Below are 13,999 nucleotides of genomic sequence, written 5' to 3' on the forward strand. Positions count from 1 at the left end.
GGGGACTTTGGTCTTTTAGGATCCAGCTTCAACTCTCGGAAACATTATACTATCAGGTAACATTTACATAGCACTTTCCATTATCTCATTTAATTCTTGGAACAGCTCTGTTAGGGAGACCCTATCTGTGGCCCCACTTACAGATGGGTAAATTTACTTACAGATGGGTAAATTTAGAGATTAAGTAATTTACCTAGGGGCACACAGTATCTGAGGCAGGATCAGAAATCAGGTTTTGCTGATTCCAAGTCCAGCACCTAACCATTAGGCCATCTAGCTGCCTAATACACCAGAGTCACTGCTGGTCAAGGGCAGGAGTGAAAGAATCACAAAGCAGGATTTACTCTGCTGTGGGTCTAGGGAAGAAGACGAATGACAGCATCTAGCTGCACAAAGAGGTGTGAAGAGCAAACTGTCATTGGACCAAGGCAACACTGGCAATCTGCGGAAGTCAGTGCCAGTCTCCTCCTGGCATCCATTCCTGGCAGGCTGGGGCATAGGGGTGTGAGTGTGCCACTGGACCGGCCTTTGCACAATCCGTGGGTGCACACACTGAAGGTTATCAGTCTCTGAGAGAGGCAGATTGGGGGAGGCTGCGGAGTAATCTGCATCCCATAGGAAGGACAGAGCAAAGACACCTTTTATTCTTCCCCATGCTCTCCTCCAAAGAAGGATTTCCCCTAGAGTCAGGCTCTTTTCATGGTACTCTCTGTGTATGACTCCAGCACAAAGATAGTTTCATCCACTTGAATCTCGCTGGCATCTAACCTGCAGGGATAAAAGTGTGTTGTAAAGGACTTGGCTCCCACTGGCAGTGACAGGATGAGAGTGGTTGCATTAAGAGGACGGTAGTGCTGCCTGCTGGGCAGAGGGCTATGCTTGGAGTCAGAAGACCTGGGTGTGAATTTTGCCCCCAGTATTTCTAAGGTGTGTGACCAGACAAACCATGTAACTTCCCTGGGTCCTGGTTTTCATATCTGAAAAATGGGGGGCAGTCTAAGCACTGACCCTCCCAGGCAGGGGTGTGGTGAGGATCAAACAGGGAAACATAGGCAAAGCATTTCCAATCCTAGAGTGCCTGAAAAACGTAACCACTATGATCATCTGAGGCCATGAGGAACAGTTCCAGACTCCTAACAAGGGGGGGTGGGGCAGTATCAAGGGAACCCCAAGGGCCACCCACTTGTTGACATTGCGTTTCAGACTCTCCAACTGCTGCCGCTCAGGAGCCGTGATCATCTCCTCAATCTCCTGCAGTTGGGCCTCTTCGGCCCCTGTGGCCTGCATGGATGCAAGAATGGCTTCCACCCGCTGGGACTTCTCCAGCAATCGCCTGCCAAACATGGAGAGCACCACTCAGACATGACCGATGTCCACTGTGGGTACTGCATGCACCCCTTTATGGAAAACTCCCACCCTGAATGTGCAGTTTAACCTAAGACTGCTAGTTTCCAGGGAAGTATTCCATAAACCCACCTGGAAACGGAGAGGCCTGAACCCTGACAACCCTTAATTCCACCCAGACATAAGGGATTTATACAGAAGAGTCATACCGTGTTTCCCCGATAATAAGACCTATCCCGAAAATAAGCCCTCCCCTTACTGTGTAAGATTCCTCTAAAATAAGCCCTCCCCCGAAAATAAGCCGTAATACTGTAGTGAAGGTGATCCCCTGCGCTACACGCTACATTACGGTACCCTCTGTATGCACCGTCCCCCCCCCCCCCGTGAAACGCACGCCGCGCTCCGAGCTGCATCCAATCAGAGCTGCAGCAGTGAGCGCATCATCCTGTTCTTCCCCAGTGATTTGCTTATTGAATAAAGGTACATTTTTTTGTTCACATTTACCTGTTTATTAAAATTGCTGTCAATGTTCATTAAAATAAGCCCTCCCCTGAAAATAAGCCCTCTGATGTTTTTCTGTCCAAAAAAATTAATAAGACAGTGTCTTATTATCGGGGAAACACGGTACTTGTAAACTTCATATGAAGTTAAGAGGGAACATTATTTCTTCAATTTCTGGCCTATCTATGTACTTTAGCCAGAGCAGCTGGAATAAAATCGATCTATTCCAGGAACCCCAGTGACTCACACTCGAACTCTTTGCCATGATCTGATGAAGCTGCTTAATCTTCTTTTCCTTCTATCTATTGTGATCTCAAACCCCCACCTTTCTCAGAGTGGCAACAATCACTGTTAAGGATGGAAATTTCTTTGTAACAGCTGGACCACAGGGAACGGAGGATACGAACTCAAATTCCACTTACTTGTTCTCTTTCATCTCAAACTGACGCCTTTCTATTAAGTTGGCGATGCTCTGGGAAGAGAAGAGAGATACCATGTAGGAGCCCAGGCCAGGAGCACTCTGGGAGCGCCACAGGAAGAGACACTGTGGGCAGGTACCTTGTAGCAGCGGCGCAGCAGCATTCGGGCAGCGGACAGGGAATTCACTGTGTACAGGTAAAAGGTCCGAGAGGGCGCATGGTCCGGGGTTTTAGGGATCTCCTGTTTGCAGAGAAGGGCAGAGCAGACACAGCTACCCTGGTACTCACGGGGTTTTCTCTCATCAGTTCTCCTGTCCTCGGTTCTGAGGCAGGAGCTCCCTGGGCTAATATCCTACACTCATTCCTGCCTCATCTCTCTGTCTCCCTTGTCTGTGACCAATGGGGAAAGTGCTCACAGGCAGGAACTCCCACCAGTATAGGTCAGTCTGCCCCTCAGGGGGTGGCCCATGGGCTGGGTGGTGGCAGGACTCAAACTCAGACCTTCTCTGCCCACCACATCACACTGCACTTGCTCTTTTCTTCTTCCCAGGCTTCACACACCGTATTTCCCTTGACTCACCCTACAATCCAGGGATGCTGGCCTTCTTGCTGGTCCTGATTCTATGCACTTTTACTGTGTATTTTTATTCAGGTAAGAGCTGGAATACTCTTCTTCCTCACCTCCACCCTTTGGCCTCCTTCTTCCTCACCTCCACCCTCCTGGCCTCCTTTCTCACCTCCACCCTTTGGCCTCCTTCTTCACCTCCACCTCCTGGCCTCCTTCTTCCTCACCTCCACCCTTTGGCCTCCTTCTTCACCTCCACCTCTACCTTTTGGCCTCCTTCATCCTCACCTCCTTCAAATCTCAGCTAAAATCCAACCTTTTCCAAGAAGCCTTTTTCAGGCCCCTTTTCTCCCAATGTCCCCTCTCTGAAGCTCTGCCCCTCTGACCCCGTATACAACCCAGTATATATATAATCTGTGTGTGTGTTGTTCCCGCCATGCCATTAGACTGAGTTCCCTGCAGGGAGGCATGGCTGTTTCCTTTCTTTGTATACCCAGAACTTCAAGGCATAGTACTTGGCACATAGTACAATGCTTAATAAATGCTTATTGGCTGACAGAGCATAAGTTTCCCGAGAACATTGACCATGGTTCTTCCTCTGTCTCATCCCAAGACCTGCCACAAAATTCTCCACAGGAGAGGGTCTAGTTTATGCTGCTGACTGACTTCAGGGAAAGCTCTGTCCTGACTAGGGGGATATGGAGCCAGGGACTAAGATGGGGGGATATGAGACATCTCACAGCTCTGCCCTCCACCTGAAAAACTGTAGGTGACTTGTCTCTGTAATTTTTCCTCTCAGGCTTAAACAGGAAACCTGTGATACATAAGGGGTAAGTGTCCAGGGGGCCCTGTGGTGGCTCTGTTCCTGATTGTCCCCCTGTAGCTGTCCTGAGTCTAGGTCCTGCCTGTCTGGTAGCACAGCCATCATGCCCCAATTACCTGCAAGGAGATGAGGTTTTCTGACAGCAGCTTATACAGCATGTCCTTTGCTTCCTTAGCAGGAATCATGGCAAAGTCTTCCACCTGTTTCTGCTCCAGGTGCTTTTTCCGCAAAACCAGGCGGAATATCCTGGCACAGCGAGACCCAAACCTGGAAGAAGGTGGAGGGAGCTAAAGCTAGGAGATGTGGGGGCTGGTCCTGCCTCCCACCCTGCAACCAGGGTTTGCCCCTCATTCACAGCAGCTGCTCTTCTATTTCAGCAAGAGCTCCAAAGGTCTGCTGATGGTCACTATCTGCTGCTTGGGGAACAGGTGCTAAGCCAATGACCAGCCTGGAGGCAAGTAAGTCAGTACCATAAAGAACCGGGATTTGTGTTGCTGTTCATGGGAAAGATCCCCACCCAGTCCATGATTATGCAGCCAGGTGTGTGCAAGAATTGGCCCTGACTGCTTACATGATTCTCTCAGGTTCTTTCTTGCTTACCAGGGGACCCAGGAACAAACATCACCTATGGGGGGGAGGAGGGACAGGGAAAAATGACAGTGACAGTGTGGTTCCATTCCCAAACACAGAAGGGAGTCATTCATTCAAAGCTCCTCTCTCACCTTTCCTGCACAATGGACTCCAGCGTTGCCATGGCCAGTGATGCCAATGCCTTGTGGAGGTCTGGGTGGGGAGCATTAAGGTCACTGAGTGAGCTTTTTAGGCCTTGTGTGGCCCTGGAAGTGGGAGACTCAGGGAATCTGGTCCTGGCAGTATGTGGACATGTCTGTCATATTGTTTTGGGAGCAGAGAACTGGACCAGCTATTTGTCATTTTATTCCCAAGACCATGGGGAAAAAGAATTTTAGAGCTTGAAAAAGGGGACTGAACAGGCTGTTCTGTGATTTCACTTATATTGTGTGTGTGGTAAAAACCTAATTCAAAGGAATCTCACTGATTGAGTTTTCCTAATAGTCAATTTTTAAAAATTACTAGGCCTTAACTAGAAAAGTCTTTCATGTTTTACTTTTGCTTAAAATCTTTAAGTGCATAATATATTGTGTATTGTCATGTTTCTTAGATGACTTAGAATCTTACAGTACCTCATTATGAAGGGCAAAACCATAAGTAGAGAACATGTCAAAGTTTCTATGCTGACCCCCAGACTCAATAATTCTTGCTATTAGGTTATTTTCTTGTCATTCATCTTTAAAGAAAAATTTGGTGTGAAGACAAAAACTCCAGATGCAGCGTTCTGGCTAAGAGTGTCTTTTTCTGAATCCTAAGGGGAGGGAGGACGTTTATTATCAGGTCTGGCTAGTCCGTGTAACCGCGTGGGAAGGATACTGATGACATACATCCCTCCACCGCTGTCTCCTGATTTCCCAACAAACTCCAGCTGTGGGAAGAGAAGAGCGTGAGCCTTTCAGAGAGCCCTAGGACTGAACCACAGGGAGCAAGGGCGGCCAGAGGCTTTAGGCAGGCAACCCTATTTTTAGAGAAGGTTAAAGTGGAAGGAACGCCTTGGACTCACCAAGAATGAGGTTGGAGGAGAATGACACCAGCTGGCGCATGTGAAAAAGAGATCCAGGAAAAAGTCATACTTACGGGGTCATCTGCCAGGAGAGTTAGATACTGATCAAGAACTTGCTTGGAGATGTTATACCCAACGGGGAGAGATCTGAAGATCTGGAGGGCAATAAAGGTTTGTGTCCTTAAGGATTGCTGGGATAAAGAAAAATAATGCCCTGAAGGGATATACAGATTATAGGCTGGGCCACTGAGCACTTCATCATAACAGTATCTCATTAGTTACAATTTTTGGTGTGATTTAGGAACCCTTCCTCTTCCTGTCTCTCTTCACACACTCGCTGGCTAGCTGTGGCTTATGCACAACACTGCCTTAGCACAGGTGATGTCCTCATCTTTGTGTTTGTGGCTCTTTTTTTTCTTTTAGGCAGTTAGGATTAAGTGACTTGCCCAGGGTCACACAGCTAGTAAGTATCTGAGGCTGGATTTGAACTCAGGTCCTCCTGTCTCCAGGGCCTGTGCTCTATCCACCTGCCCATGAAGCTGCTCCTGGTGTCCCCATCTTGAAAGCACTCCTTCCTCACCTGCATCCCTTAGAATCCTTAGCTTCCTTTGAGCATGGTTCAGGTACCTTTCCAGGTCTCTTCCCTTCTGGGTTTGCCCTCCTTCTTCAAGGTATTTTGTGCTTTGTACAGGCTGTCCCAAAAGTTTTAGTGCAGCTGTTAAGGCTGAGTAGCTTTTGGAACTTTTTATCTATTTATTATGCTTTGTATTTACTTATCTATGTACTATCTATAGACTATGTATTGAATCCCCCCCAAGGCAGAATGGACAACACTTCAGGGCATCACTTCATCACATCTTTGTACAGTATTCTTAGCACCTCCCACAGTGCCTTGCACAAAATAGGTGCTTAATCCATGTTTGATGAACAGATCTGAAAAAAACAATAAAACTTTCCTTTCCTTCTGGTTCTACCTCAGATCCCATCCTAAGTGCCCACTCACAACAAGCGGGTGAAGTTCATTGCACAGTCACCTAGATGGAAAAGAAAAGAAGCTGTTCTAAGAGCATCAGGACCAAGGCACTCACCTCATTTGAAGACAGGGGCTGGGTAAAGGGAGCACAGGAGGAAGTGGTGATTTCACTCATCCGAAGCATGGTTCTAACAATCTCACTGCTGGTCTGTTAGAATACAGTCTGACATTCAGAACTCCCCCCAAATGTCCCTTCTCCAGCCCTCCCCCAGGAGTCACATGCAGCAAACAGGGAGTGTTTCTTCTGAAGAGTGACCTGCCCTCTTCAGATACCTGATCCATTCGGTTGGCTACTGCGCTCACAATGGACTGGTCACGAAAGTGCTGGTGGAATCTGTCGAGGTTGGCCTGCCAGTAAATGCCATCATCTGGAATGGGCTGGGGATGGAGACACAGAGTAAGGGGCAAGGAATCAAGGAGTCAGGGTTAGCTGTGAGTGAGAGAAGTTATTTTCTAAAAGCACAGAAGGTTCCTGGAAAGTGTGTGAAGCGATTTGGGAATAAACATTCTCTGTTGCTCCACCCCGGCAGAAGACTCTCCTTCAGACACTGCTCAGTGGTGAGTGATGTTCGGGCTCAGCTCTGCCTCCCATGGGGCTTGTCTGCTCTGTAGCTGGCCTGTCTGGAGAGGGATGCTCCCAGCCGGGAAGCACAATTACCTCTTTGCTCTCTGCTGTTTGTTTGGGCCGTTTAGGCCTTGGCTCCCCGGCTGCATCGTCATCAGATGATCGCCTCCTCTTTCCTTTTCCTGCCAGACCAAGACAATCCCGTTACTGTCCCTCTGTAAGTAGAAGGGGCTGAACACAAAGATATGGGTAGGAGTCTCTCAGTCTCCTACAGACATGTGGTTACTTGGGATGGAAGTTGCTTATAAAGCTGAGTAGCCCCAAAAAACAGAAGATGATTTTCTCCAGGTGATGGACAGGAGGAAGGGTGCTGGGAGGAGTTAAGTTTCAGTCCTGAAGGCACTGACCACAATGGGAGACACCTTCTGATGGGGTGAGGGAATACGTACACCCAATGTGTCAAAAAGCTGGATAGGTCTGGTGGGAGACTCCTTACCTATAAGGGTCAGTTTGGGAACCAGATACATGTCCTTCTCGTTAATGCTTAGTATTGGGGCAGGTGGTGGTGGCTGAGCATCAGCACTTTCTGGGGGATCAGGAACAAGGGGACATCGTTGTACAAAGTGGGTATCTGCTAAACGGCAAAATGTACTGGATACCTCGGAGTAGTCCATGGTTTTTCCATCTGCATGAGAGACAGGAGAGAACAGATGGGCTGGGCTGTGATGGCTGAGGCTCCACAGCCAGAGCAGTGGTCACCTTACCCTCCATGGTCTCGGTGAGACGGTCAGCCACCTTCTTCACCACAGCTGACATGGTCATCTTCCCGTTGAGCAGGAGCTCCTCAACAATCAGTTCTCCTGTGTCACTGTACAAAGTCTTGGCTGTATAGATGTAGCGGGGATACCGTAGGATGCGCAGAATCCGGCTGCAGTGGGCTTCATATTCCACAATCCCCCGTTTGTGTATCTGGTATGTTACCAGGTTATGTTGGATAAGGACACATAAGGCTTTTTTCACCTAGGCAGGTCCAAGAAAAAGAATAGGAAATAGCTTATCACATTTCTCGTATTTTTTTTTTAAAGCAATTGGGGTTAAGTAACTCGCCCAAGGTTACATGGCCAGTTATTTTGTATGAGTGTTAAGTATCTGAGGCCGGAACTGATTCTGGGTCCTCCCGACTCTGGGGCTGGTGCTCTTACTCACTGCACCACCTAGCCACCCCCATTTCTTGTATTCTTAAGAGGCCCCACATAGAGGGGTGGAGAGTATACTAGTCAGGTTGTCAAAAAACACTTATTTGGTGCTACCCTGTGCAAGCAAGCACTGGGCTAATCACTGAGGAAACAAAGAAACGCATTTAGATTTGGGGCAGGCGGTGATAACATGTATCTAAATAGCTACATACAAGACTCACAGAGTGGATGGACAATAACCAATGCTTGAGACACTTTAAGAAGTGCTGAAGGGCTCACTAGTGGAAAATGTTGAAGAAGACCAGGGAGCCTGGGGGTGGGCTTCCTGCAGAGGGTGACATTTAAGCTGAGTCACGAAGGAAGCCAGAGATTCAAAGACACAGAGGTGAGAAGGGAAAGCATAATTCCAATTTACTAGCTATGTGACCTAGCAAGTATCTTAACCTGAGCCTTGCTTTTCTCTGTCAAATAGGCACACAATAATAACTTTAGCAACTTCTTCACAAGAACACTGTGAGACTGAAAAGAGCATGTTGCAGACTTAGACTTTTAAGAATCTCATCAGTGATTTGCTAGGAACTCCCTGCTTTCCTTTCCCCTGGGCATTTCCTGACAGTGACCAAACACCAAAAGAAGAAACAGAAAACATTGCCATCATGATGACTCTCCTTTGACCCCCTCCCCTTGAAGCCTGTCTCTCACATTATCCTTTATTCTTATAGATTATGTCAGTAGTTGCAGGTACCTTTAGAGGTCCTGAGACCTTCTGAGAGTCTTTGATGTCAAGACTATTTTCAAAATAATACTGAGATGTTTTAACTTCTAATATGGTAAATATTGAGAGATATAATCCACATAATGAGGGATTCCCCTCAAGTTTTAAGAGTGTAATAAGTGATGGGGCAGAGTCAAAATGGCAGAATAGAAAGAGGACTTCCGAGGGGCTCTGGCTCTCACCTCTTCCAATTCATGTAAAAGGTGACTCTGAAAAAACTTTGGAGCTACAGAACCCACAAAATGACACAGAGATGATAACCTCCTGCTGAGGACAGCCGGGCAGGAATCGACTAGCGCATTACTCTGGGAGCCGGACGTTTAGCCTCAGGGAGGGTCTGATCAGCCACTGGCTGGAGGGACTTCAGATCACCAGCAGCTATGGTGGTTTCTAGAATTATCAACCCACAGATGCTAAGGACAAAGTGAGAGGTCAGTGCAGTGTGGACTTTGGGACCTGGTAGTTTGGGAGTGTAGTTGGCCCCTGGGGCGAGAGGGCCCACCACGTGGCAGCTTCAGCTCCTGGCTTACAGAGTGTAGGGGAACCAAGCGACCAGTCTGAGGGGTAATCTCACTTGCTTTAACCTGCTGGGATCTGGATTGCTGTCTAGGGTGGAGGTCCTGGGGTGTACCACGACCAGCTTGCCAGAGTGTGTGAAGGCTTCAGAGAGGGCACCCAACTAATACCTTTGGCAGCTGAGAAAACCCTAGTGTTTGGGACGAAGCTCCCCTGTCTGGTAGCAGAGTCCCACAGTGGCAAAAAGCCCAAAAGTCAAGTAATTTAGTGGCAATATGAGCAAGCAAAGGAAGCAGAGAAATCCAACATTAGACTCCTATTTTGGGGACAAAAAGGATCAAAGCATGGAACAGGAGGAAGACAATGAAGTCAGAACTCCTGCACCAAAAGCTTCCAAGAAAAATATGAACTGGTTATAGGCCATAGAGGACCTTAAGAAGGATTTTGAAAACCAAATAAGAGAAGTGGAGGAAAAACTGGGAAGAGAAATGAGAACGATGCAAAAAAATTATGAAATCAGAGTCAACAACCTGACTGTAGAAAATAACACCTTAAAAAATAGACTAACTCAAATGGCAAACGAGGCTCAAAAAGGCAATGAGGAGAAGAATGCCTTAAAAAGCCAAATTTGCCAGATGGAAAAAGAATCTCAAAAGCTCACTGAAGAGAATCAGTCCTTCAGAATTAGAATGGAACAAATGGAAGCTAATGACTTTATGAGAAATCACAATAGTATTAAATAGATCCAAACAAATGAAAAAATAGAAGGCAATGAGATATCTCTTTGGAAAAACCACTGACCTGGAAAATAGATCCAGGAGAGATAATTTTAAAATTATTGGACTACCTGAAAGCCATGATCAAAAAAAGAACCTAGAAATCATCCTTCAAGAAATTCTCAAGGAACACTGCCCTGATGTTTTAGAACCAGATTGAAAGAATCCACCCATCACCTCTTGAAAAAGATCCCAAAAAGAGAACTCCTAGGAATATTATAGCCAGGTTCCGGAATTCCCAGGTCAAGGAGAAAATATTACAAACAGCCAGGAAGAAACAATTTGAATATTGTGGAAACACAATCAGGATAACCCAGGATCTGGCAGCTTCTACACTGAGGGATCAAAGGGCTTGGAATATGATATTCTGGAGGTCAAAGGAACTGGGATTAAAACCAAGAATCACCTACCCAGCAAAACTGAGTATCATGTATCAGGGGAAAATATGGTCATTCAGTGGAATAGAGGACTTTCAAGCATTCTTGATGAAAAAAATCATAGTTTAATAGAAAATTTGACATTGAGATACAAGAAGCAAGAGAAGCATGAGGAGGTAAACAGGGAAAAGGAGTCACAAGGAACTTATCAAAGTTGAACTATTTACATCCCTACATGGAAAAATGATAATTGTAACTTATGAAACTTTTCTCAGTATGAAAATAGTTGAAGGGAATGGAGATGCACGCGCACACACACACATATATGTCTATATAGGAAGGTATATGGGCATATGAATACATATGTGAGTGTGTGTATATATGTGTACAGGTATACATAGATAGAGGGCACAGGACCAATTGAATAGGAAGGGATGATGCTTAGGGGGTGAAATTGAGAGGTGAGAGAGGAATATGGTGAGAGGAGATGGGGAGAGACAGAATAGGATAGACTATCTCATGTAGAAGAGGCAAGGGAAAATGGTTACAATGGAGGGGAAGAACAGGAAGGCAAGGGGGAATGAGTCAACCTTATTCTCATTGAATTTGGCTTGGGGAGGGAGTGACATACACAGTGGATAGGGTATCTCACCCTGCGGGAGAGTAGGGAGGAACGGGATGGGGGGGGGATGGGGGAGGGGAGGCCGGGTGGGGGGGATGGAAATTGGAAGCACCTACTTTTTAAGCAGGACAGGATCAAGGTGCAGAGTAGATCAGGTGGGAGGTGGGATGGGAGGTGGGATAGGAGGAAGGGAAATGTAGTCAGTCTTTTACAATATATCCACTGTGGAAATTTTTTGCATAGCTACACATGTACAACCTATACTGAATTGCTTATTTTCCCTGTAAGGATGGGTGACAAGGGAGGAAGGGAGTGAATCTGGAATTCAAAGCTTTGGAATTAGATGTTAAAAAAAATATATATATATATGTATATACTCACCCTTATTATTGATATTATTTTACATGTAACTGGGAAATGAGATGTGCAGGCACTTGGGCATGGAGATCCACCCCGCCCTGCTAGAAAGTTGGAGGGGGTATGGGAGAGGATATGGGAGAGAGCAGATTCAGGGAGGGGATATCCAGTGGGATCGCTGTTTTGGGGTGGTGCGTGGGGGAGAAGGACAGGGAGAAAATTTGTAGCTCAAGATATTGCGGAAATGAATGATGTAAACTAGAAGCTAAGAAAGCATTTGAAAAGAAAAAAAAGAGTATAATAAGTTCTGGGACTAAAACATTTGAGAACTTCTGGGTTACCTTATACCTATTCTCAAAAATGGGAAGACGCAGTCTGGTACATTAAAGGGTTAAATTTAGACAAAGGAGTCCTTGATCTATGTGCTGGGTTATATCACTTAGGACCCCTAAGAACTTGGGAAACTCATTTAATCTATCTGGCCCTCAGTTTCCTCATTTGCAAAATAAAGAGGTTGGAATAAATAACTTATAAGTTTCCTTCCAGTCACAGATCTATAATTCTCTGACATTCTCCTTTCACACGTGACTGCTCTCATTTTGGATTTCTCCCACTTTTCTATCATGCCCCTGGTAAACTTATTATTGGGAAATCTTACAAGGTCCAATCAGCGTTGGTTGGTACTCTTACTTCATCACTCTCAGTCCCTCTACTGGAAAGTGGAGCCATGAAACTCCTCAATCTCCATTTAAGAAGCAGAAGCAGTAGAGACATCATTTCTCAGGGGCTGAAACTCATCTCCCTCCCCTTCACCACCCATTTCAGCTTTCTTTTGTATACAGTCATTTCTAATTAGATTTTAAGCTCCCTGAGGGCAGGACTTGCCATTCTTTACTTTTTCCTATTTGCATCCCCAGCACTCAGCATAGTGTCAGGCACAAAGAGGGTGCTTAATAAATATTGATTATCATTGACTATGGAACTGATCAGGGATACTCTTGGAAATAAAGTCCCCTTCCAACAAGACTTCATTTAGATCCCATGTGGGGCAAAGCAGATGTTGAGCAGACTTACCTGATCTAGTGATGTCCCTGTGTCATGGACAATTGCTCTCAATGGTTGGCTGCCTGTTCTGATAAGATGAGTTCCAATTTTATCCACTATCTCTCCAAAATGTTCTTGGAGCAGCAGTGAACATAGTTTAATTTCTGCTTGAGTCATTTTTATGAAGTCCCAGTACTAAGGAAACTGGACCTAATAAAATGATTAAAATTTAAAATGTTAAAAAAATTTTTAAAAAAGAACCACTGTTGTCTCTCCTACTTAAATGGAAGTTGAGATTTCCCAATGATAAGGTTATTGGCAGTAAAAGAAATCCAAACTAAGTACAGTAGGAGAAAGCAAAGAAAAAGTTAAATGATGGAAAAAGGCTTTCCTTCAAGGTATGGACGGATGACCTTTGGCTCTACAATAGTAGACTATATACAATAGTAGAGCTCAAATCCATACTTCTGGGTAGCATTAAAGCCCCGGATAAGTAAACCGATTAGATAAATGCATCAAAGAGCATATTAGCAAAGTACCTAGGCCAAGTTCTGGGCACGTGAAATAGAAGAAAACAAGGAACAAAAAGGAATCACAACGGAGAAACAAAAAAGGGTGAAAAGGAAGTTTCTTAAACGAATCCTGTAAAAAGATGAAAAAAACCCGATAAACTCGAAAGCTCCTTTCTATAAAAAAAGCTAACAGCCCCGAATAGGCCAGTGTGAGCTTCACATGTCACGAAAAAAGAAAGCCTTCTTTATGGAGGCCCAGGAAAGTGGTGAAAGAAGGTGGGAAGAGGGGCTTGGCGTCTGATCTGATTTGATGCTGGAACGTCCAGATGAAGTGGACACTGAGGCTCCGGCCTTGGGAGAGGTGGAGGGAAAGGGTGCACACCCTGGCACATCCAGGGCCCATCCCTGACTCTGCTCCCAAGTCCTTTTGACTGTAAGCTCCTTGAGGGCAGGGACTGTCTTTTGCCTCTTTCTTTATCACGGCGCCTACCACAGTGCCTGGCACGTAGTATGCACTTAACAGACTGAATTGCTTCCTTCCATCTCCTTCCCGGTGCCCCCTTCTTTCCAGAGCCCCCCAAATTCGGGGAACGACGAGGATTCATCCCTACCCCCCCATTCTCGCGACAGACTCGGGCCCACTCTCCGATTCAGCCTCGGAACCCGGAACCTAGTTGCTTACAATCACGATTCCGTCCTCAACCGTATCGCTCCCGGAGACCACCGAACAGAGCTCTTCCGCAGTAAGCAGAACTGCTTCCGGGTCTTCTTCTGGGGCCGCAGGGGTTATTTCCGTTCCCGAGGGTGGGGGCTGCGCAGGAAGGGATAAAGAGTATGCCGTTCTACACGCCCTCCCTGTACTTGGCGATTTCCGGGCAGACGGGTCCCTTACTCTCGCTGGCCCACAGGAGGACTGACGTTTGGGAGCCGTCTGGCTCGGG

The 13,999-nt window shown here is 46.3% G+C and overlaps 1 protein-coding gene across 3 annotated transcripts; it reads right to left on the reverse strand.

Annotated features, from left to right (window-relative positions):
- Positions 1–622: 622 nt before the first annotated feature.
- POLR3C (RNA polymerase III subunit C) lies at positions 623–13,893 on the reverse strand. Of its 3 annotated transcripts, none has more exons than XM_069090163.1 (15): positions 13,741–13,893; positions 12,577–12,756; positions 7,648–7,903; positions 7,380–7,568; positions 6,977–7,065; positions 6,592–6,696; positions 6,374–6,466; positions 5,360–5,440; positions 5,099–5,150; positions 4,375–4,435; positions 3,769–3,919; positions 2,404–2,505; positions 2,268–2,317; positions 1,184–1,333; positions 623–768 (listed from the first exon to the last, which is right to left on the reverse strand). In XM_069090163.1, the coding sequence occupies exons 2-15, from the start codon at positions 12,721–12,723 to the stop codon at positions 687–689; spliced, it is 1,608 nt and encodes a 535-aa protein (XP_068946264.1). In that variant the 5' UTR covers positions 12,724–12,756; positions 13,741–13,893; the 3' UTR covers positions 623–686. The 3 variants fall into 3 exon arrangements, with proteins under 3 accessions (XP_068946264.1, XP_068946265.1, XP_068946266.1); XM_069090164.1 differs by having other exon boundaries at positions 13,670–13,798; XM_069090165.1 differs by lacking the exon at positions 2,404–2,505.
- Between the last annotated feature and the right edge of the window lie 106 nt (positions 13,894–13,999).

This window comes from Petaurus breviceps, unplaced genomic scaffold (assembly GCF_028583685.1).
Source record: "Petaurus breviceps papuanus isolate PSGF00001 unplaced genomic scaffold, PetGlider_PUasm1.0 186, whole genome shotgun sequence".
Lineage (NCBI taxonomy): Eukaryota > Metazoa > Chordata > Mammalia > Diprotodontia > Petauridae > Petaurus > Petaurus breviceps.